This window comes from Furipterus horrens, unplaced genomic scaffold (assembly GCF_987537825.1).
Source record: "Furipterus horrens unplaced genomic scaffold, mFurHor1.1.pri manual_scaffold_10, whole genome shotgun sequence".
Taxonomy (NCBI): domain Eukaryota; kingdom Metazoa; phylum Chordata; class Mammalia; order Chiroptera; family Furipteridae; genus Furipterus; species Furipterus horrens.
The window spans coordinates 41,666,772-41,690,644 of NW_028327180.1; the positions used below are offsets into that span (position 1 = coordinate 41,666,772).

General features: G+C 40.1%; 1 protein-coding gene, 1 non-coding gene and 1 pseudogene across 4 annotated transcripts; 1 reads left to right on the forward strand and 2 right to left on the reverse strand.

Annotated features, from left to right (window-relative positions):
• The first annotated feature begins 99 nt into the window (after window positions 1-99).
• On the forward strand, window positions 100-1,027 carry LOC149999787 (U1 small nuclear ribonucleoprotein A pseudogene; annotated as a pseudogene).
• Window positions 1,028-4,866: 3,839 nt separating this feature from the next.
• Window positions 4,867-4,996, reverse strand: LOC149999788 (small Cajal body-specific RNA 24). The gene has a single exon (XR_016513817.1).
• Window positions 4,997-6,177: 1,181 nt separating this feature from the next.
• Window positions 6,178-19,813, reverse strand: ZNF317 (zinc finger protein 317). 3 transcript variants are annotated; one of them, XM_090289510.1, is made up of 8 exons: window positions 19,635-19,813; window positions 17,302-17,369; window positions 14,037-14,068; window positions 13,108-13,247; window positions 12,484-12,610; window positions 11,871-11,966; window positions 9,250-9,335; window positions 6,178-8,769 (listed from the first exon to the last, which is right to left on the reverse strand). In XM_090289510.1, exons 3-8 carry the CDS (start codon window positions 14,065-14,067, stop codon window positions 7,450-7,452), a joined length of 1,800 nt encoding a protein of 599 aa, XP_090145636.1. In that variant the 5' UTR covers window position 14,068; window positions 17,302-17,369; window positions 19,635-19,813; the 3' UTR covers window positions 6,178-7,449. The 3 variants fall into 3 exon arrangements, with proteins under 3 accessions (XP_090145636.1, XP_090145635.1, XP_090145637.1); XM_090289509.1 differs by having other exon boundaries at window positions 14,037-14,151; XM_090289511.1 differs by lacking the exons at window positions 14,037-14,068; window positions 17,302-17,369; window positions 19,635-19,813 and having other exon boundaries at window positions 12,484-12,651; window positions 13,108-13,172.
• Between the last annotated feature and the right edge of the window lie 4,060 nt (window positions 19,814-23,873).

Sequence of the window (23,873 nt, forward strand, 5' to 3'; positions counted from 1 at the left end):
AGAAATTAATGACAATGGTTCTCAACACTCAGAAACATAGCAGGAGCCACTTGCCAGACCTGTGGCTCTGTCACCTCCCTGCCCCCATGGACACCTCCCTACATGGCAGGTCCCCAGACCCACGCCAACCACACTATTCATATCAACAACTTCAAGAAGAATGAGCTGAAGAAGTCCCTGTATGCCATATTCTCCCAGTTTGGCCAGATCCTGCAAATCCAGGTGTCACGGAGCCTGAAGACGAGGGCCAAGTCTTTGTCACCTTCAAGGTCAGCAGCACCAATGCCCTGTGCTCCATGTAAGGGCTCCCCTTCTATGACAAGCCCACACACATCCAGTATGTCAAGACCAAACTGGATATCAATGGCAAGAAAAGGGCATCTTCGTGGAGCAGGACTCTAAGCAGGAGAAAAAGAAACCCAAGAGACCCTGGCTGCTAAGGAGGTCATGCAGGGTGGGGTAGTTGCTCTCACAGTAGGGGCTGTCCCCAGAGCTGTCCCAGGCTTGCTGTCAATGACTCAGGTGCCCCGCATCATGCACCACATGGTGGGCCAGCCTCCCTACATGCCTTCCCCTGGTGTGCTCCTATCTCCAGGGCTCAAACCCAGCCAGATCCCACCAGGGCCAGGCCCCTACAGCAGCTTATGCCGGGCCAGATGCTACCTACGCAGCCTCCTTTAGAAAACCCACTAAAGCACATCTTGTTCCTCACCTGCCAGAGACCAACGAGCTCATGCTGTCCATGATTTTCACCCAGTTCCCTGGCTTCAAGGAGGTCCAGCTGGTCCCAGGGTGGCACAACAAGACCTTCATGGAGTTTGACAGTGAGGTGCAGGCAGAGGGTGTTGGCAACTTCCTACAGGGCTTCCAGATCACCCAGAACAATCCCATGAGATCTCCTTTGCCAAGAAGTAGTGCCTTTTACCCTGCCTGCCTCTACCCTGTTGCGGGACTCCCCTTTTCCCCTTGGCTCAGCCCCCCTGAAGGTAAATTCCCCTCGGGGGCCTTCTTGGAGCCACCTATATGAGTAGTGATCACAGAGCACTGTACCTAATCTGTCCCCAGACGTTGCACCGGGCACTGTTAGGCTGGAATTAAAGTGTGTTTTTTGGGGTGGCTTTTTTTTTCCCTTTGACATTTGGGAAAAAAAAATTAATGAGGGAAACAGAAAACAATAGTTACTACTAGTCAAAATTAATTTAAAATAAAAACAGAACAAAAAAACAGAAACAAATAGACCACTAGCTCATTTTATTCAAGAAAAGAAAAAGCAAATATACAAAAAAATAGGTGATGACCACTGAATCAGAAAAAACTTTTAAATCGAGATTACTTTGCTGACACCTATGCTAGATGAATTCAACAATTTCCTAGGAAAATACAGATTACCAATATTGATGCCATTCAAGTTAGGAAGTTTAAAACAGAGCTATGACCATAAAAGAAATACAAGTTCCTAAGGAAATATCCCATTAAAAAAACACTTGACTCAGATGGTTTCACAGAAAGATCTACCAAATCTTCCAAAACCAGAGTAGTAATGCCATATAAATTATTCCAGAGCATTGTAAAAGAAAGAAAAATCCCTAATTCCTCTTACTGAAGGAAGTATAATATGAATACCTAAAGCAGAGACAGTACAAAGAAAACTACAGACCAATTATGATTCGTGAATACCAATGTCAAATTCTAAATAAAATACTGACAGATTCTAAAACAACATTAATAATACACCATGACCAAGTGGAATTAATTCAGAATGCAACCTTTTTTTATTGTTGACATTATTACAGAGGTCCTGCACCGCCACCACCCCCCATGCCCCGATCCACCCAGCAACTCCTCCATGGGCTATGTATATGTGCATATATGTTCTTTGGCTAATCTCTTAAGTCACATATTATATTAATAAATCAGAGAAAAAGAATCATGATCTTCACAGATGCTCAGAAAAACTTTGACAAACTTCAACATCCATTCATGGTAAAACTTTCAAGAATATAAAATACCTTCTCAATATGATAAAATAAATATTTACCTTAGTTCTAAAAGACATTATCTTAATAGAAGAACGACAGAGGTTTTACCCACAGAACAAAGCCAGAATGCCCACTATTTATCACTGTGCTAGAGGTACTAGCCAATGCAATTAGACAAGCAAAAACAATTAGAGGCATAAGAATTGATAAACAAGTAAGGCTATCTCAATTTGCAAATGATGTAATCATATGCCTGGAAAACCCCAGAAAGGCAGTAGTAAAACTTAAAAAGTAAAATAATTCACTGAAATAACAAATTATAAAATTAAGATACAAACTTAGTAGCTTTCTTATACAGAAACTGTGAAGAGGAGTCATAATGGTAGAGAAAATCTCATTTACAACAAAGGATTAAGTACTTAGGGAAAACAACAAAAACTTGTTATGAGAAACCTTGTATAGGAAAAATTTTTTAACGTTTCTGTCAAACACTAAAGTAAACAGACAAATGGAAAGACGTCCCCTGTTCTTGGATAAGACGACTTAACATTATAGAGATGTTAGTTCTCCCCATGTGAACTTATAAACTGCAGGCAATGCCAATAAAAATACCAACTAGCTAATTTCATAGAGTTGGACAAGATAATAGGAAAGTACATATATTAAAACAAACAAACAAAAAAAAAAAAAAAGCAAGAAAGAATACCTAGAGCAACACCGAATAAGAAAAACCACAAGGGGAAACCAGTCCATACAGACATTAAAAATTATTATAAAGCCTCTTATAATTTAAACATTGTGGCAAAAGAATAAAGTTCAGAATTAGGCCAAAGACATATAAAACTCAGTATCTGACAAAGGTGACATACCAAATCCCTCGGGTAAATGTGTACTTTTTAATGGATCAACATGGGGGGTGGGGGGACCCATTGCTACCCTACACAATACAGAAAAAAATCAATTCTAGGTGGATTGTAAATGTATTTATTAAAACAAAAAACTTGCAGAAGAAAATGTAGAACACCTTCTTGTCTTCAGGGTAGGCAAATATTTTTACTCAGAAGAGAACTGTCTATAAAGACTGGATGACATATAAATTAAAAACTCATTTCATAAAAAATACCAATTAAAACACTGAAGAGACAAACCAAGTGGGAGAAAATATTTGCAAAACTTATCTAACCACAGGGCTCATATTTGGAACACATAAATCAGTAAGAAAAAGGCAGGCAACTTTAGTATCTTATCCAACTCAATATAATAGCTTCTGGGAAAGTAAATGTGCATAACCACTTTAAAAATTGGCATTATCTATGATAAATGAACATATGCATCCCATATGACAATTTCAGTACATGGTATACACTCAAAAGAAATACATACACTTGTGCACTATCAGAAATATTAAAATATACTCATAGTAGCACTACTCACAATAGCCCCAAGCTGAAGAGTCAAATGTCCACCCATCAACACAAACTGCTTAAACAAATTGTGGAATATTCAAAACAATGGAACACAATGGAATGTACTAGCTAGAGATACTCAAAACAATTATGACAGACACACACAAAAAAATATACATATACTGTATGGTTCCATTTGCATAGGAATAAGAAACAAAAAATCCAAACCATGTTGTCAGTCAGAATATTGATCATTTATGGAGAGCAGCAGGTTTGTCATTTGAATGAGGCAAGAAGGGGTATCAGGAATGCTGGTAATAGCCTCTGCCTGATTACATGGATGTGTTCATATGATAATTTAGCTGTACATATATGAATTAAGCACTTTTTTGATTTCTATAAAATCTGTTTGAAATGTTACCACACATACACAAAGTACCATTATACAAACACCACAGAAATGACTTAGGCATTATATTAATAAACAGACCATGCAAAGGCCTTATAACCCAGGAACTGAACATTCCCGGAATAACTCACCAATTCTCTGAAGACATGTACAAAATTTCTTAAAGCAGCGTTGTTCATAACTGGGAAAATGGAAACAGTCCAGTACCTAACTGTACTGTCCTTCAGTAGAAAAGGTAGGTAAGTTGTGGGATAATACATGATCTGAAAGTGAAAACGAAACTACAGCTACAGTCATTACTGTGACTCTCAAACCACTACTACTAACCTGACCACCATATGTACCTTGAATTCTGCAACAGCCTAAGAGGTTTCTGTTTCTACCCTGTCCCTCCATTTAGCATATCAACCCAGAACCCACTGTGATCCTTTAGTCATAAATCGGATAGCTGTCAATCCTCTGCTGAAAACCCTCCACAATGAGAATGAAAGGCAGCCTTTTCACTTGTTGCAGTATGTCCCCATGATCAGGACCCTAATCTAGCTCTGAGCTCATCATTTTCTACTCACAAACTTGATCCACCTCAGCCACATTGGCCCCTTTGTCCCATGCACAAACTTTTTTCATGGCTTTTGAACTGCTAAAGTTGCTCTTCCTCACATTACAGGTCATTTGTATCTCTGCTCAAATGTCCCCTTTAACAGAAGGCTTTCCCTAACCAACTGCTCCACTGAAGCCCACATTCCTCCCCATCATCACCATGCTTAATTTTTCCTCCACTGAACTGACCACCATCAGACATACAATATATTTATTAATTTATCAGGTGTCCCAACCCCAAGTAGAATGTAAGCAACATGAAGGCAAATATCCTGATTCACTCTAGAGACCTGGGGCACAGAACAAGACCTGACATAAAAGAAATATGGATCTGGAATCAGATACCAGGGTTACACAGAAACACTACTACTTGCTAACAGGTTGGCCTCAGACAAGTCACCTAAGTGTCTTTGCCTCAGATTCTCCAGATGCAAAAGAAACTGATGGCACCTGCTTTTCAGTACTTAAAAAAAAATGTCAGTAGTGGAACGATCCACCTTTTTTACTTGCAAAGGGTGAACAGAAATCTACTGTATTTCTCTAGGACATTTACAAATAGTTTTCTCCACCTTAAGAAGAAACTACATCAAAGTAGATGTCCATTCAGCACTTTTGTGAAAACCAACAGTTCTTCAACACAAAAGTCAGGAAAATAAATGTTTAAGTAGATCAAAGCTATAAACTGCAATTTTAAAACCTGGTTTTAAGAATTAAAAAATCCAGCCTTGGCTGGTGTGGTTCAGTGGATTGAATGCTGGCCTGTGAAACAAAGGATCTCCAGTTTGATTCCCAGTCAGGGCACATGCCTGGGTTCTGGGCCAGGTCCCCAGTTAGGGGTGTGCAAGAGGCAACCACACATTGATGTTTCTCACCCACTACCTCAAAATAAATAAATCTAAAAAAAAAAAAAAAAATCCATATCCAAGAATTAAAAGCATAAGCAGATGATACCCACATGTGCAGCAGTTATGAAAACTAATGTCCTAACTGGTGTGGTTCACTTAGTTGGGCATCACACTGCAAAGTGAAAAGTCACCAATTCCATTCCTGGTAATGGTATATTCCTGGGCTGCGGGCTTGGTCCCCATTTGGGGTGCGTGTGAGAGGCAACTGATTGACGTTTCTCTGTCATATCAATGTTTCTTTCCCTCTTCTCTCACCTTTTCTATCTCTAAAAAATTTTCAAAAATACCCCTCACTAATGACCAGGTGGGTTAGAGCATCCAGCTGGACGAGGCAGAATCCTCCCTCTGCCAATTAAGAATACAAAAATTAAATAGAAAAAAAAAAAGAAACATCCAAAGCAGCTTAAACCAATTGTTGTTTTATTTTTTTGTAATAGGAACTCCCGAAATAACAAATCCAAGGCCAGGATAGACACTCAAAGAAGCCATGGGGAGGCCAGGCTCATTTGTGAATTTGCTGCAGGATTCTCCCTAGCCTGTGCTTTGCATCCTCATGGTCACAATATGTATCCTCTGACAATAGTTATTGGATCTCTTTGCAAGGTGAGACGTAGGGGGAAGAGCAAACAAAACAAAACAAACCCCCCCGACACCAAAATAACACGGAGAAGAATCCAGGTATGAATGGCCCCTTTTCCAAGAGTATTTTCAGAGCCCATACAGGAACAGCTGCTTATCTGTTAACGGCCAGGCTGTGGAACATGGACTGTACTAGTTGTGAGAAAATCTGAGAGATTTAAAAACAGTACACCTTACTAATCTGACAAAAATTGGGTTTTCTTGATATAGATGAGATACTGGGGAAGCAACTAGAAGTATATGCCATCACTGGCTGGAACATCCCAAAGGACACATTTAATAAGGACATCATGGTCTGATCACAACGCATTTCATTTAGATACTTGTAACAAAAAGGTACAAAAAACACCCACAGAGTCTATTGGTCAAGTCAGTCACCCAAAAGGAAATTAACACATTATTAAGAATGAAATTATAATTAAAATATTATATACAACTCCTTTGTGATAAGGGAAATTTAGAGCATAACTTTAAAAACAAACACTAAAAATGTGTGAGCTACAGTGTGTTCATGATGAAAGATAAATGCTATTTCATATTCACTAGAAAATTCCATAGGAGTGTGAATGAATTCTCATAAGCATAAGTGAGGGGGCTTTAGATGAAATCATCTCCACATAGGGACTGTATTTTTGAAGTTTTAAATAGGCATTCTACTGTGAATACTCAAGTTTCATAAAAATTGAGGGGCTGTTGTAGATCAAGTTTCCTCAACCTCGGCAATATTAACATTTTAGGGCACATAAGTCTTTATTCTGGGAGGCTCCTTCCTCTGCAATTGCAGGATATTTAGTAGCATCCTTGATGGACGTCTTCCAACTACATGTCAGTAACACCTCCCCCAGTTTTAACAACCAAAATTATCTCCAGAAATTGCCTAATGTCTCTTGGGGAGCAAAACTACCCCCTGTTGAGAACCACTGCTGTGCAACAGGGGTTGGCAGATTTTTCTTGTAAAGGGCCAGACAGTGAGTGTTTTAAACTTTGTGGGCCACATACAGTCTCTGTCATATGTTTTTCTCCCTTAAAAATATAAACTGTTCTAGCTTGAAAACTGTACATAAACAGTTGGCTGTAGTTTGCTGAACTGTTACTGACTTTCCAATGTTCCTTATTTTATAGCTTTTCTCTTTTGTGTTATTTCTCTCATGAGAAATACAATGAGATCAGGAATTGTTTGCCCAGTGGTACCAGGTGATGTTACAGTCACTTTAACATTAAATACCAGGCTAGGGTTTCTCTCAAGTTGTCACGTTTGTTAAGAGTTAAATGTACACTGACAGCTTCTCCACACTAGATAATTTTCTCCCTCAGCATGAACTCTCACAAATCTCCAAAGTGATGAGGAAAAAAAACTCAGGTCTTTCCACAGTCATTACACAAACTATATTTCCTCCAAGTTCCATGTATTCCTTTGTGCCTAGTAAGATGAGTTCAGAAAGGCTTTTCTGCCTCCCTTACACTTATAAGGTTTCCTTCCAGTCTGAGCGCTCCTGTTCCTTAAAGGTGTGTCACTGGAGCCTTTTCCACACTGATGACACTAAGAGTTTCTCTCCCCGGTGAGTTTTCACATGACTCCGAAGAGATGAATGATCACTGAAGGCTTTCCCACAGGCCAAGCATTCATACGGCTTCTCCCCAGTGTGTATTCTCCTGTGAACATTAAGGTTTGAGCCTATGCTGAAGGCTTTCCCACAATGATCACACTCGTACGGCTTCTCTCCTGTGTGACTTCTCATGTGTGTTTTAAGAGTTGACTGGTTTCTGAAGGCTTTCCCACACTGTCTACATTCGACACGTTTCTTTACAAGATGAATGCTCATGTGCCTCCTCCGGGATAAGTAATCATTGAAGACTTTCCCACAGGCAGCACATTCATAGCGTCTCTCTTGGGTGTGTATTTTCCTGTGTGCAGTTAGGTTTGAGCTCGCGCTAAAGGCTTTCCCACACAGGTCGCACCCATATGGTTTCTCTCCAGTGTGAGAATTCATGTGTGTCTTAAGGATGGACTGGTTTCTGAATGTTTTCCCACACTGCCTACATTCAACAGGTTTCTTTACAATATGAATTCGCATGTGTTTTCTCCGTGATAAGAGATCACCAAAGGATTTCCCACATTCTTTACATTCATACGTCTTCTCTACCATGTGGTTCTTCTTGTGCAAATTAAAGTTAGACTTCCATCGAAAGGCTTTTCCACACTGGGTGCATTCATAGGGTTTCTCTCCTGTGTGATTCCTGACATGCTCTTTAAGATGTGAGGGATGCTGGAAAGCTTTCCCACAGTCTTGACATTCATAGGGTCTCTCTCCAGTGTGTGTTCTTCTGTGTGCAATGAGGTGGCAGCTCCTGCCATATGCCTTCCCACATTCGTCACACTTGTAAGGTCTCTCTCCAGTGTGAACTCTCATGTGTATCTTCAGGGAGGAGAGGGTTCGGAATGCATTTCCACACTGACTACAGTCAAAGGGCTTCTCTGTGAGGTGAGTTCTCGCATGACTCCTAAGGGCTGAGGGGTCATTGAAAGCTTTCCCACAGGCATTGCATTCATAGGGTTTCTCCCCAGTGTGAATTCTCCTGTGCCGTGTAAGGGAAGCACTTGTGGTGAAGGCTTTTTGGCACTGATGACATTCATGCATTTTCCTCCCATTGTAAATGCTTACATGTTGAGTCAGATGTGACCTATTCTTGAAAACGACCCCATAGTCCCGGCGGTGATAGGGCCTCTTGCCAGTGTGCCTTCCCATCTGCTGAGTAAGATGAGCACCCATGCTGAAGACTTCAAAGAGGTGAGCATAGTCAGTGGATTTCTCTCCAAGATGAGTTCTTTCCTGTCAATTAAAAGATGAGTGCTAAGGCATTTCCAACAGTCATTACACTCCTAAGAACTATCCCCATATAAGTGGACATAAATTGGAGCACGTCATTGTGACTAAAGATGTCATAATTTATCATGCCAAAGAACTGCTCCTGTGCCATCTGGGCTCTCTCAAATAGAACAGGTGAATGCTATGTATGCTCTAAGGTTCCATCTGTGTAACTGTTACAAAGCTTTTTACATATATTTGGTTAACTTTAAAACTGAACTGAGCCCCAATGCTTATATCTGAGACACAATAATAGGAGTATTTATTCATCAGAACTCTTAAGTGGAAAAGCCTGGGGTTAGTAATGGGTACTATTCAGTGTCTCTGACACTGTTTCCTCTTGGGGAATGCCACTGGTCTAGTTCTTAAGCTCCTTTTCTACCTTACGCTGCCCCAACTGTACCTTACTATGGAAGATCCAGAATCATGTCAAGAAAATCTTACCATTGTCACATCACTGGATGTTTCCTTCCCAAAAAAAATATCTTGCATGAGAATGGACCATTTGGTTTTAGATGGAATCTCCCAATCTGAAACAAATTGAAAAAAGATAAACATGCTGGGAAAAAAAAAAAGAAAAGAAAGAAAGAAAAGAAAAGAAAAATGGTGGCATGCTGGTGACAAAAATGTTTTTTGGGTTATTTTTTTTGCAAGTAACCCTAAAGAAGGAAAGGTGATGTGAAAAAAAGAATGCACATGAGTAAAAAAGACTAAAAAATTTTGCAGACTTCCAGCAAAGATGGAGGACTAGACAGACATGATGCATCTCCCTCCACAACTAAGAAGGAATACAACTACCTCAAAACTAGAGACAAACAGGTGGGGAGGAGGAAAAAAAAAAAAAAAAGACGACCAGAAGTTCCAGAAAATCGAGCTGCATGGAAGTCCAACAAACAAAGATATAAAGAAGAAATATTCATCCAGACAGGTAGGAGGGTGGAGAGGATGTGGTGTGGTGGTGGCAGCAGCAGCGGGCCCGTGGAAAGTTCAGTCACACGTTTTGAAGCGTAGGGAGGGACACCTGGGGAGTGCTCCCAGCACCAGACCAGACTGCACGGCTCATGGTTCCAGTGCCGGGGAAAATAAAGCCTCATAGTCAGACTGCTTCTGACTATGCAGTCTGGTGGGGGTTGGGACAGAGGCAGAAACTGCCAGTCTCTCAGTAGAGTCTGCTTGTTTAGAAGGGCCCCGTGGTCCTAAAACGTCCGCAGAGCCACCCACTCTGGGAATGACGGCCAGGGAAACAGCTAGAGAGGCGCCAGTCCCATATAGAAGTGGGAGAAGTGCCTGCAAAAGGGCTGAGTGCTGAGCAAGTGGCATTGTTCCTTCTCAGACCCCTCCCCCACACACAGTGTCATTGCCCATTCTGACAAATACCTAAGGCTCTGCCTCTTACAACGTAACAGGTATGACAGCTCTACCTAAGACACGAGACAAGCAAACACACGAGTCTGTCAAGATAAGGAGACAGAAAAGTATGGCCCAAAAGAGGGAACAGATCAAGGTTCCAGTGGGAGAACTAAGTAATGAGGAGATAGCCAACCTAACAAACAAGGAAATAGCCAACCTAAGAGATGTAGATTCAAAATACTGGTGATAAAGATGCTCACAGGCTTGACAGATATGCTTAAGTATGGAAAACACATAAGAGAAGAAGTGAAGACTATGCTAAATGAAATAAAGAGAAACCCACACAAAACCAATGGTGAAGGGAAGGAAACGGGTTCAAATCAATGATTTGGAACATAAGGAAGAAAAAAATAGTCATCCAGTGCAGAATGAGGAAGCAAGAATCAAAAAACATGAGGAGTCTTAGGAACCTCTGGGGCAACTTTAAATGTGCCAACATCTGAATCATAGGGGTGCCAGAAGGCGAAGAGGAAGAGCAAGAAATTGAAAGCTTATATGAAAAAATAATGAAGGAAAACTCCCCAAATTTGGCAAAGGAAATAGACATACAAGTCCAGGAAGCACAGAAAGTCCCAAACAAGCTAGTCCCAAAGAGGACCACACCAAGACACATCATAATTAAAATGCCAAAGGTTCAAGATAAAGAGAGAATCTTAAAAATATCAAGAGAAAAGCAGAGTTACCTACAAAGGGGTGCCTATAAGACTATCAGCTGATTTCTCAAGAGAAACTCTGGAGGCAAGAAGGGACTGGCAAGAAGTATTCAATGTGATGAAAAGCAAGGACCTTCAACCAAGATTACTCTATCCAGCAAAGCTATCATTTTGAATGGAAGGGCAGGTAAAGTGCTTCCCAGACAAGGTAAAGCTAAAGGAGTTCATCATCACTAAGCCATTATAATATGAAATGTTAAACGGACTTAAGTAAAAGATCAAAATTATGAATGTTAAAATGACAATAAACTCACAAGTATCAACAACTGAATCTAAAAATTAAAAACAAAATCCAACTAAGCAAACCAGAATAGGAACAGAATTATAGGTGTGGGGATCATTTGGAGGGTTATCAGCTGGGAGGGGGAAGGTGGAGAAATGGGGAAATTGTGCAGGGACTAAGAAGCATAACTGGTTGGTACAAAATAGACAGGGAGAAATTAAGAATAATATAGGAAAGGATGAAGCCAAAGAACTTATATGCACGACCCATGGACATGAACTAAGTGGGGTGGGATTGCTGGAGGGAAGGGGGATAACTGGGCAGAGGGGAGCAAAGGGAAAAATAAATTGGACTACTGTAACAACATAACCAATAAAATATACTTGGAAAAAAAAATTGGCTGTGTGAGACAACTGGCAATGACAGGGGTAGACACTTATGTCAGCATACTAATTCTTCGAAGACATATATTAATAATAACAGAAAGAGTATGATCAGGAATGTTGACTATGAAAGGATGGAAGGAAGAGTCTGTGTGGACATGTCAAATTCAAAGGTGAGAGGACACTGAATCCAAAGCCTGTGTGAGAGAATGGAGGGGTAGTGAAAGAGAATGAGCATTTTCAAATTTCCCTGGGTGACATTTCCTAATGGACCTCCCTCCACCCCAATCACTGGATAGTCAATACTCAGAAGCACTGTGTTTGCCTGGTGCTTACCGGGACATGTGCCTTGGTGAAGTCCCCTCTCCTCTGTTTTCAGCTCCTCTTCTTGCTCCAAGTGGGAGATGAGGCTGGGTTTCCCCACTTGACACCCTACTCACGGGGAAAGACACATGTTGGGGGAGGATCGTGCAGAGGACACGTGTTCTGAAGTCAGAGTTCTGAAGATGGACAAGACTGACTTAGGAGCAGCAGAATGATGGTGACAAATTTCTATCGGACACATTGAAAGGCTTTCATAAAAAATAAAACCACAAATACCCACATGTTTTTGCCCTTTAAAAAATTTCTTAACTCAGAAATAAAGGATTTCTTAGTTCAGAAACCTATGCCTATGTGCACCTGAAACTTTTATAATTTTGTTAACCACTGTCACCCCAATAAATTCAATAAAAAGAAAAATAAGAAAGAAACCTCTGCCCAAGCTCAGACACACTTGACAACCTCCATAGTTAATGCAATAGACTGGCCTCAATATCCATGGGGAGATACCAGGAGGGTAGGCACTAGGTCACAACTGTGCTCCAAATCCCCATCAGCTCCCAGGTCACAGGAAATACTTAAAACAAAAACATTTGATGCATACTTGAAGAAATGATGCCAGTCTTACCGACTGAGGCAAGGTTGCTATAGTTTTCCAGCATCACATCTTTGTATAGTTTTCTCTGAGAAGAATCCAGCAAGGGCCACTCCTTCTCAGTAAAGTCCACTGCAACATCCTGGAAAGTCACTGAGTCCTGAAACACCACACACATTTGGGGTTCAGTGAGAAACCAACCTGTGTTCAAAGATGGCAGAGGTGAAGACTGGGTGTGAGAGATTTGAAACACAGGATTTTCAGTATGGCGTTCTGAACAGCTACTCAACATTTCATATATCTCAACATTTACTCCGGAAGCCAGTCAGCAGTTGTCGTCTCTTTCCTATGAGGTGATCTCATCCCGCCACACTGTTTAAAGTGCAACTCTGACATGAGACCAAACTCCCCCTCCACTTTTAGCCTGGCCCTAGCACTTTGAACCATATTATAAGAGAAACATTTGGTATGTAAGTAATTTTCCCTAACAACCCTGATACCAGGATGGCCTTGTAACATTCTTTGGCTTTTTCTCTTGATCCCTGATTGGCCTCAGTTAGCCTAAATAAAAGTCTAAAATTTTTTTTATTATGTGATATTGGGGGTGTTCTAGGAAGTGACTCTCCCACCCTTACGGCCCCTGAGAGTTTGGTGTACCTGAGAACCAACATTAGTTGGCATATGAGGCTCCAGGCCATGACAAGCCAACAGGTCCACATCCTGGTGACAAGAATGGTCTTTTGAAGCAAGAAGAATTTCTGACTCCTGGATATGGGCAGGGTCCTGGGTGGATAGAGCTAGAGAAGACAGGATTCATGAGAACTAAAGCTTGTCTGACCCTCACAAACCAGTAAACTGTTAAATATGCAGTGTACATCCCCAGTCAATGAGAGCGCGTGTGCGCGCGCGCGCACACACACACACACACACACACACACACATTTGATAACAAGCCAGAGCAACTCTGCTCTACTCAAGGACAGGAAGAAGAGAGTGGGCCAACATACCCACAGAGAAGGTGATATACATTCTCAGTTTATGAGTGAAGAAATTAAAGCTCTAAGAAAGCTTTTTCTTTGTTCAGACTTAGCAAAATAACAAATACGATAGTGCAAGGTTACCCATACTTGTGTTCTTCCTTTCCCGTCTACTATATACCCTCCCTCCCTCTCCCAAACTCACAAAGACCCTGAATCAGAGTCACCTGGGAGGCCTCCCAGGACTTGGCTCCCACTGCCTTCCAGTCATCCATCCTCCCCTGGCAGCCCTCCCTCTGTCCTGGCTGAAGTGGCAGTCATCACTTAAGCTTATTTTTGAAGGTATTCTTCACCCTAAGAACTTACGACATGAGCCCTGGCTGGTGTGGCTCAGTGGATTGGGCGCCAGCCTGCAAACCGAAAGGTCAGCAGTTCCATTCCCAGTCAGGGCATGTGTTTGGGTTGCGGGCCAGGTCCCTGGTTAGGGGCATGTGAGAGGCAACCACACAGTGATGTTTCTCTCCCTCTCTTCCTCCCTCCCTTCCCCTCTCTCTAAAAATAAATAAATAAAATATATTTAAAAAAACAAACAAACAAAAAAGAACTTACCACATGTGGGAGAGATATCAACAGCTGCCATCCTGTGAGAATGACAAAAAATTTGCCAGGGCAATGGCATCAGAAAGCTACTCTCTTGCTTTCATGGGACTGTTTGAGCAGGCGTCTGTAGTAAATGAGAATAGATTACCAGGAAAGGTTAAGGCTTTCTATCTCCTGCTCACAGGACAATTCTCATTTTTGCTTTCCAGTACAGTATTTCCTCTTTTAAGCAGCAAGTTCTGTCTGATCCCAAGCTTTTACCCTACTTAGGCAAAACCTCTGGGCAATGTGGTGGAGAACCTTGTCCTGCTTCAAGTTAAGACTCAAATTCGTTCTCCCAAGTAATCTGTCATCAAGTACAACTATGTTAAACTTCCTCACTCATTAAACACTTGGGCCCCAGACTCCTGTTCTTCAACTTCAACGTTTGCTATGGGTTAGGATGGTTCTGGTATCTGTGAGGATGGGCCCTCTGGGACTACATGTTCCAATCTGTTTGGCCCCACACTGCATAACATACACAACTGTGAACCAGTGCCTTGTCATCTCTAGCTACCAATTTTACCTCAGACAGTGATTTAGAAGTCTGCTCTCTGGACAAAACTTCTACACAACATGCCTCTTGCATGAACTTGTTCACTTTAAAGAGGATTCCAGGCCATTCATGCTTCTACCTTCTTGCTCTCTAACAGCAAATTCCTCTTCACACTGCCCCACCTATCAAGCTGAGATTCATTACAATCCATCATTTCTACAACTTATTTGTCCAAATTCCTTTACCTTCTGCCTACCATAACTCCGAATCAGAAAAAGACCAGCCCTGGATGACTCCAACCATCTGTCTCCTTCCTGAAGGTAGTTGGGAAGACCAATCCGCACTCACAAATAACCTTTGAAACTCGAAGTTGCTACTCCAAAAGGAGTATCTACACTACAGAAAGCATACTAGGCAACCCAATCTCCCAATAATCAGGTAGAAATCTCAACATTTTTTTCTGAATAAAAAATTGTCTTACCATTACCCTTACTTTCAGCAAATAATCTCATATTCCTTTCACAGTAATCACAACCAGAAAAAATGCATCTCAGCAAAGAATTGGAAAACAAAACAAAAAAATTCCACATATGATAGCATAAAATATATAAAATATCTAGCAATAAATAAAAAGTTGTGTAAGAGCTTGATAATAAAGACTTAAACAATGCTGAAATAACTTAAAGACCTAAATAAGTGGGGAGGAATATCACTTTCATAGACTACAAGAATCATTATTAAAGTATTCATGTTGCCCCAAATCATTGGCAGATATAATACAGTCCCTAGCAAAATCCCAGCAGGCTTTGTCCAAATATCGACAAGCCAAATCTAAAATGTGTATCAAAATGCAGAAGATCTAGAAGAGCCAGACAATGTTAAGAAAGAAAAACAAACTTGGATGATTCATACCACAAACTTCACCACAGTAATGAAGAGTTACTGGAGAGTAAGTAGATGAATAGGGCAACAGGACAGAACAGGGTAAAAAATAGACCTACAAGTGCAGAGTCATATAATTTTCAATAAGGGAACAAAGCAATTCAATAAATTTATTTTTAAATTATAGTTGACATTAATATCATATTAGTTTTAGGGGTACAAAAGTGTGATCAGACACTTATATAACTTATGAAGTGATCTGCATGATAAGTCTAGTACCCACCTGGACCCATACATAGTTATCACAATATTATTCACTTAAAAAACAAAAAGGGACAGCAGTCTTTTTAATAAATGATGCTGAAAGACTAAATGGAAAAAAAGGAACTTTGACTTCTATTATCACTGCATACACAAAAATTTTAATTAAAAAAAATCTATTTGAGATGAATCAAACCCCAGAAAATAAAATCCAAAGACTATTTTAATGACCTTGAATTACCCAACAATATTTTAGACTAGATACAAACAGAACTAGAAAAAATAAACCAGTAACTTAAACTTTAACAAAATGAAAAATGTTTAATTATCAAATAATATCATTAAGAAAATGAACAGGCTGGCATAAAAGCAGACACAAAGATCAGCCAAACAGAATTGAGAGCTCCAAAATAAATCCACACATACATGGTCAATTAATATACGACAAAGGAGACAAGATTAAACAATGGGGAAAAGACAGTCTCTTCAATAAATGGTGCTGAGAAAACTGGGCAGCCACATGCAAAAGAATAAAACCAAACCACTATCTCACATTGTACACAAAAATTAACTCAAAATAGACTAAGCACTTGAATGTTAGAACTGAAACCCTAAAAAGTCCCAGAAGAAAACAGCAGTAAGCTGCAATAATTTCTTCAAATTTGACACCAAAAGGAAACAAAAGCAAAAGCATCTGTACAATAAAGGAAACCATCAACAAAACGAAAAGGCAACCTACTAAATGGGGGAAAATATTTGCAAGTCATCTCTATCTGACAAGAGCTGAGTATCCAAATAACATATATGTAAAAAACCAAAATAACCCTCATACAACTCAATAGCAAACAACCAAACAATCCAATTAAAAATGGGCAGAGGAGCCAAATAGACATTTTTCCAAAGACAAAGGAATCACCAGCAGGCACATGAAAAGATGCTCAACATCACTAAGCATCAGGGAAGTGCTAATTGAAATTATGAGATATCACCTTACACCTGTTAGAATGGCTACTATCAAGACGATAAAAGATAGCAAGCGACGACCAGGTCTGGGCATGTGCCTGGGTTGTGGGTTTGGTTCCTGGTTGTCGGGAAGGCAACCAATTGAGGCTTCCCTCTTAACATCGATGTTTCTTTCCCTCTCTTTCTCCCTCCCTGCCCCTCTCTCTAAAATCAAAATTAAATAATTAAAATTAAAAACAATAAATTCCTACAAAGACAACTCCAGACCTAAATTTTTTCCTGGTACAGCTCCCTTTATGGAACTAGTCATTCTATTCTTAGGCAAAATACTCCAGAGTTTAGAAAAAAGAGGGAACAGTCCAACCCCATTTTATAAGCCTAGCATAAATCTGAAAAGGAAAATTACAAGCCAATTTCACTCAAGCATAGGTCCAAATCACCAAATAAAACCGAGCAAATGGAAGCCCAAAATGGTACAATAGTAAGTATTCTTTCCAAGTAAGTTATTTGCCAATGCAAATTTAATGTAACATTAGAAAACTTCATTGGTATAATTCATCACACTATCAGACTAGTTAAGGAAAGCATATTATTCACTCATTGATTCCATGCACAAACAGTACTAGCACCTACCCCGGGCCAGGAGGCCAGGCATCCTTTAAGGTGCTGGAAGTACTTCAACAAACATATCAAAGTAGATACTGGAAAAAAAAAAAAAAAAAACAACAACTTGTAAAAAGCTACAGCTGTTCATGAGAAAAGAGAAAAACTCTTAAACTAGGAAAAGAACAGCACTTTCTTGACATAATAAATGCTATCTTTAAAAACTCCAGCAAGCATTAAAGTTCATTCCCCTTAATGTCAAAAACAGGACTCTTCTATCCAAATTCCATTCAGTGCTACCAGAAGCCGCCAGCTATTCCAGAAAACAAATTTTAAAAAATGTACTAAACAAAAAATATTTATAAATATTTACTTATTCATTCTATACAGATAAAATTGTCTATGAAAAACATCTAGGACACTACACAAAAATTAAGAGAATTATGTATTTTAGCAACCTTGTGGAACCCAAATTCAATATACAAAGCTGTTGGGCAAAAGAATGTAATCTTCAAGCACGCGCACATGCGCACACACACAGTTCCCAGGAATCGTCGTCGTCGTCGTCGGCAGCCGTCCGTCTCGAGAGACGATGGTGTAGCTTCTTAAGAGTCTATCTGCACTGCCGAGAATGGCTGTGCAGTTCGACTCGGGAGTGACATGGTATCTGTCTCCTCTCGTGTTGAATCGACATCTTGCGATGACGCTGGAGTGTCCTCTCCAGTGAAGCTGAAGCTACAGAGCCTGGGCAGGGTGATATGGAGGGTCTGCTGTTGCCCATGCAGCAGACCCACCCTCTCTTCGCAGCTGAAGGGTCCAAGGGAAAGACGGAGTCAATACAGCTTGGCTTCAGGTGCGCCGCAGGAGTTGCCGGTGTTGACTACAACGTCAAACCGCCTTAGGGACTCCGGCTCCGGATTTTCTGTCGGGGTTTACTCCCTTAGCCTTTCCCCTGAAGAGGTATGCCGCAAGGCAGCGGAGGTTTTTTGGAGTCAGAGTTTTCCTTCTCTGAGTTCCCAGGAATAATGCTAACAAAAAACCCCACAACCCTTACATTCTTTTTATTGGTATTCATAAAACATTATTAAAAGACATAGAAGATGTAAACAGAGAAAATTTGATTAACTGTAAGATTCAGTAGTGCAATCATGCCAATATTCTCAAAATTAATATTCAACACAACCTGAAAACGAAACCCCAGGAGGTGGAACTTCGTAAACTGACTCTAAAATTTAAGCCACGAGGTTTCTAAGAATGCATGGGTAGGTGTATAAACTTCATCTACAAGATATTTAGAAATCTCTAAATTATAATGCATAGTTGCATCAATATGGAAAATAGGACGTGTCTGAAAATATTTAAGGAGTGTGAGACCATTCACAAAAATTACTAAAATAAGGGAATAGATTTTTGAGAAAACATATAAATAGTAAAATCCATAAAGAAAATCTCGGGAGAAGAGGAGGATGCAATTTAGGAGCACAAAAGTTTCTGAGGTTTCATAATCTTTTCTTAGCTTGATTTGTAGATTTGTTTTGTTATCCTTTTAATTGTGTGTATGTGTTTTCTTTATTTTTTGCACATATGTCCTATAGGAGAAGGATATATAAAAAGAACCAAACAAGATGGTAAAAGACAATGTAAAATGTTAGCAATGACAATAACTATTAATGGACTAACTCTCAAGTTAAATAACAATGTTGAAGTGAATTTTTAAATCTAGTTATAGGCTATTTATGTAAGTCAACCAAACTAATAACATAAAATAAACAAATGCATCAAAAGGTTTAAGTATAAAACGTATTCAGGACAAATGATGCCAAAAAGAAAACCTGTGTGCCTGAATTAATATTAGACAAAACTGACCGCAAAAGGAAATTGAACACAAAAGCAAAAGAAAGGTAATTTATGCTCGTGGTCTCCAGTTCCTGAGCCACCATAATGCCCTGAAGTCATTAGGCCGGGCTTTTCCTTCTCAACCCCAAGGTGTCAGGGTTTTTTTTTTGTTTTTTTTTTTTTACCATATGACCAGTGGCCTGCCCCAGCCCGCTAAATATGGTCCTAAATTTCAGTCCTCGCGTCACTAGCCCAAGAAAAGATTGTGAAACCTCAGAAACCTTTGTGCTCCTAATTGCATCCTCCTCTTCTCCCAAGATTTTCTTTATGGATTTTACTGTTTATACGTTTTCTCAAAAATCTGTTTTCTTATTATCGATCAGAGGGTCTAAAACACATTCCTCGCCCGGCTGCCTGGCTTTCCAGTACCAGGTTCCGGCCCCCTCTAACTCATCCTTGCCTTATGGGCCTCTAAAGTCCTCAGGAAGACAGGGGGCAAAGGGTTAAATGAGGAAAGCAGGGCTTACCCGACCGAGCAGGGGTAGCGGAGGTCACAGAAGTTGCCGCCAAAGGGTCGAGAAGTTCAAACGGAAGGTCCCGCTACTGCAGAGATGCGGTACGTCACCAATCACTGGGAAAAAACCATAGAGGAGCTCTCCAAGGCCCATCTGTCTAGCCCCTAACACCTCCCGAGGATAATGGCTTCCGCTCCACTTCCGCCTTCTAAATCTCGCGAGACTTCATTTGCCGGCTCTGACCCGGAAGGACTGGGCGGAAAGGATTCTGGTAAATGTAGTTCTCGAGGTTGGGGGCATGGCAGCGGCGTCCAGGTGGATTCTGATGGTTGAGCACATTTCCCCAACTTCAGATTGAGTATCTCGGGACTCAGTTCTCAGGCATCTTATAACCACTCTCCCTTGTAGCAACGAATCTCACCTCTTCAAGTACTGTTTCTACACTCAAGACTCAAATGTCGGCCTGTAGCCCCACACCTCTAACCTAAATTCCAGATGAAATGAGAATCCTCCACTTGAATATTTTATGGACACTTTAAAATGCCACATTTCAAGCTCCGGACGCCACCTTCTCGATCAATTAAGAGGAACAGTACTTTCCACCTGTAAACCTTGACAACATCCTCGACCCTTTTGTTTGTCCCATTGATCCATCAGGGAATGTTTAGTTCTACTTGTCCAGCAACCCAGTACCCGTGCCCATGTCAACTCAAGTGGTCATGGTGAGACTCAGAAAGGTTGGGGTTAGCGTTTTGTGGGCCTCTTTTATAATACCTGAATCAGACATTTAGGGGACACAGCTTCCAGATGAGGGCGTTTATCTGGGCATTTGTCTGCCTCTTAGCACACATTCTAACCCTAACTCCACCAAGGCAGCCATCTCAAGTAAACGCCTACAGTCTGTTTCTTCTGTATAAAAGAACTATCCTAAAGCTGTTGCAAGACTCAAATGGGGAACGCAAGCAACTAATTACTATTCTTCAGGAGCAAGGAGTTGGCAGAGTCATGGCCAGGTAGGTCAGTTGGTTGGAGCATCATCTGATATGCTTAGGTTGTGGATTCGATCTATGGTCAGGGCATATACAAGAAACAACCAATGAATGCATAATTAAGTGGTACAACAAATGGATGTTTCCATCTCTCTCTCTCTCTCTCTCTCTCTCTCTCTCTCTCTCTCTCTCTCCCCCACCCCTAAAAAAATCAATCAATAAAAAAAAATTTTGATGTTGGCAGAACAAACCCACCTAGAGAGGTCAGCAAAGGTGGAAATACCTGGGGCAGGAGATGGCTCATGGTTAGATGGGGAAAACTCCAGAAGAGGTAAGGGATTCAATCTTCAAGATCTGGAGCCAGAACAGAGGATGAAGAAGTGAAAATGATTCACTGGGATTCAGGCAGTACCTGGAGAAATTGGGTGGTTAAAATTGGTAAACAATGTTGGATCAGTATCAGAGCTTGTCTTATCAATGCTGAATCCCAGTGAATTCACAAGGATTATTGATGGAATGAATGAAGGGGAAAAATATCACTCACTTAATCCTTCATATTAAGAGTAGGAAAATTCCTTAGTAATACTCCTCAAAAAGTAAAAAGTATTGCAAAGGTAAAAAATACCCAGAAGGTTGGAAAAAGCCCATGCACATTGTGTTTCTATATAAATATGTAATTATTGTACAGAGATAAAATACTGATCAATTAATACTGGTGAATATCCTGGAGAAGATATTCATCAACGCTACATCTGATAATGGGTTAATATCAAAAATTTATAAAGAACTCATACTACTTAACACCGAAACAGCAAACAATCTAATTAAAAAATGGGGAGAAGACCTAAATAGATAGACATTTCCCTAAAGAGGACATAGAGATAGCCAATAGACATACGGAAAGATGCTCAATTTCACTAATCATCAGAGAAATATAAATTAAAATCCCAATGAGATTTCACTGCACACCTGTCAGAATGGCTATCATCAATAAATCAACAGAGAGGTGTTGTCAATGATGTGGAGAAAGGGGATCCCTTATGTACTTTTGATGGGATTGCAAATGGATGCAGCCACTATGAAAAACAGTATGTATGATTCCCAAAAAATTAAAAATAGAACTACCTTAATTACTCAGTAATTTCAGTTCCGAGTATTTATCCAAAAAATTCAAGACACTAATTTGAAAAGATATATACACCGCCATGTTCATTGCAGCATCATTTACAATAACCCAGATATGGAAGCAACCTAAATGCCCATCAGTAGATAATGGGATAAAGAAGATATGGTACATACTGTATATGATGGCCATAAAAAAGAATGAAATGTTACCATTTGTGATAACATGATTGGACCTAGAGGGTGTTATGCTAAATAAAATGTCAGGCAGAGAAAGACAAATGCCATATGATTTCACTTACATGTGGAATCTAAAGAACAAAATGAATGCACAAACAAAACAGAAACAGACTTGTGGCTACAGAGAACAAACTGATGGTTGCCAAGGAGAAGTGGGTAGGGGGACTGGGTGGAAAACGTGAAGGATTAAGCAGTTCAAATTGGTAGTTACAAAATAGTCATGGGGATTTAGAGTACAGTATAGGGAATGTTGTCTGATGGGTACTAGAATTATTGGAGGGATCATTTAGTAAATTATATAAGTGCCTAACCACTGTACACCTGATACTAACACAAAATAATATTGAATTCAACTGTAATTTTAAAATAAAATGGTATCTGTTTATAACAAACATACAGAAAGTCAACACATAAAATTTTAAAGTGAATACACCTATGCAAAAATCATAAAAGGGCCCATGCCTGTGAAAAGGTGACATAAGTGGAGACATTTAAAAATGGAACCAGAGCAGCCTGTGTTTTGCTTTAACACCACCAGAGAATTGGCTACCACCTCCATCCTGTCACGTCGTCAGGAAGTTACCTTTTTTTGTGTGTGTGATGAGAACATTTGAGATCTACTCTCCTAGCAACATTCAAATATGAGGTACAGTATTATTAGTTATAACCATCATGCTATACATCATATCCCCAAAGTTGTTAACTTGATAACTGTAAGTTTGTGCTTTTTTTTTTTTTTCAATTGAGCTCACTCTTCCACCTCATTTTAGTGCCTTTTCTTTTTCTTTTTCTTTTTCTTTTTTTTGGCAAACAATAAAAACTGAGCAAATAAGGAGACTGGTTTTATTCAGGCTATTGCAATAGAGAAAACAGTCCAGAACTGAAGATCAGTCTTTGCAAGGTGGCTTTACTTTAGACTTTTATAGGGAGAAATATGCAAGTAATAGGTGGGGGAATTGTACATTTGGAATTGTTACTGTAACCAGGGGAGTCTGTTCACTGAACAAGAAATATTTATTTCTGCGTCTTGTTGGTTTGTTGGGGAAGGGGACAAACACAGTTCATCTACTCCTTTATGAGACAAAGGAATAGGAATTTGGAGGGGGTGTGTTTGGTCTCGTTATAAGTAAACAAGCTGGTCATCACTAAGTCTTATCCATGCCATATGGGGCAGGGAGGTTCTTTGTAGTAGTTATTGATTTTTGGACACAGTTTTTCAGCAGCACAGGTGAAGTACAATATTGTTACTCTGCTTTCTTTGAACCACAGGCACAAATGGCTAGTTTACTCTAAGACACCTTACCCATATTCAATTAAAACATATTATTTTAGCCCTGGCCAGGTAGCTCACTTAGAGGACCAGGGTTGCCACTTAGATTCCCAGTCATGGCACATGCAAGAACCAACCAATGAGTAGTGCCCAATAAGTGAAACAACAAATCTGTCTCTCTCTCTCAAATCAATAAATTTATAAAACTTTCATTTTATTTTTTGAGCAGTGGTTCTCACTGGGGAATATTTGGCAATGCTGGGAGATGATTTTGGGTGTCACAACCGGGTTTTGGTGGGGGGCTTCTGGCATCTAATGGCAGAATCAGGAAATGCAGATAAACATCTTAAATGCACAGGATAGCCTCCCACAGTCAAGAGTTAGCTGGCTCCAAAGGCTGGGGAGGCAGGGGACCATAAATTCTCTGCCCACTTTCCCTTTGTGAAAGAACGAGGGCTTTAGAGGCTGGGCAAAAACACCTGAAAACTTAAATTCCTTCTGAGGTGTGTAAAAGAAGGCTCAAAGGATTTTTAAATGCACCTTGATTTCCCCTTGGAATTAATGATCATTACTGATTATTTACCTATTATTTGAAACAGAGCAGTTAAACTTGTAGGATTTTTACATAAA

Bases quoted from the DNA above. Each gene is read 5' to 3' on its own strand.
- ZNF317 (XM_090289509.1), bottom strand. From the start codon at position 14,106: ATGCCATTGCCCTGGCAAATTTTTTGTCATTCTCACAGGATGGCAGCT. The intron at 13,248-14,036 runs GTAAGTTCTTTT...TGTCTTCTCTAG, and splicing joins TGATATCTCTCCCACATGTG to CTCTATCCACCCAGGACCCT. The intron at 11,967-12,483 runs GTAAGACTGGCA...CCCCGTGAGTAG, and splicing joins TAGCAACCTTGCCTCAGTCG to GGTGTCAAGTGGGGAAACCC.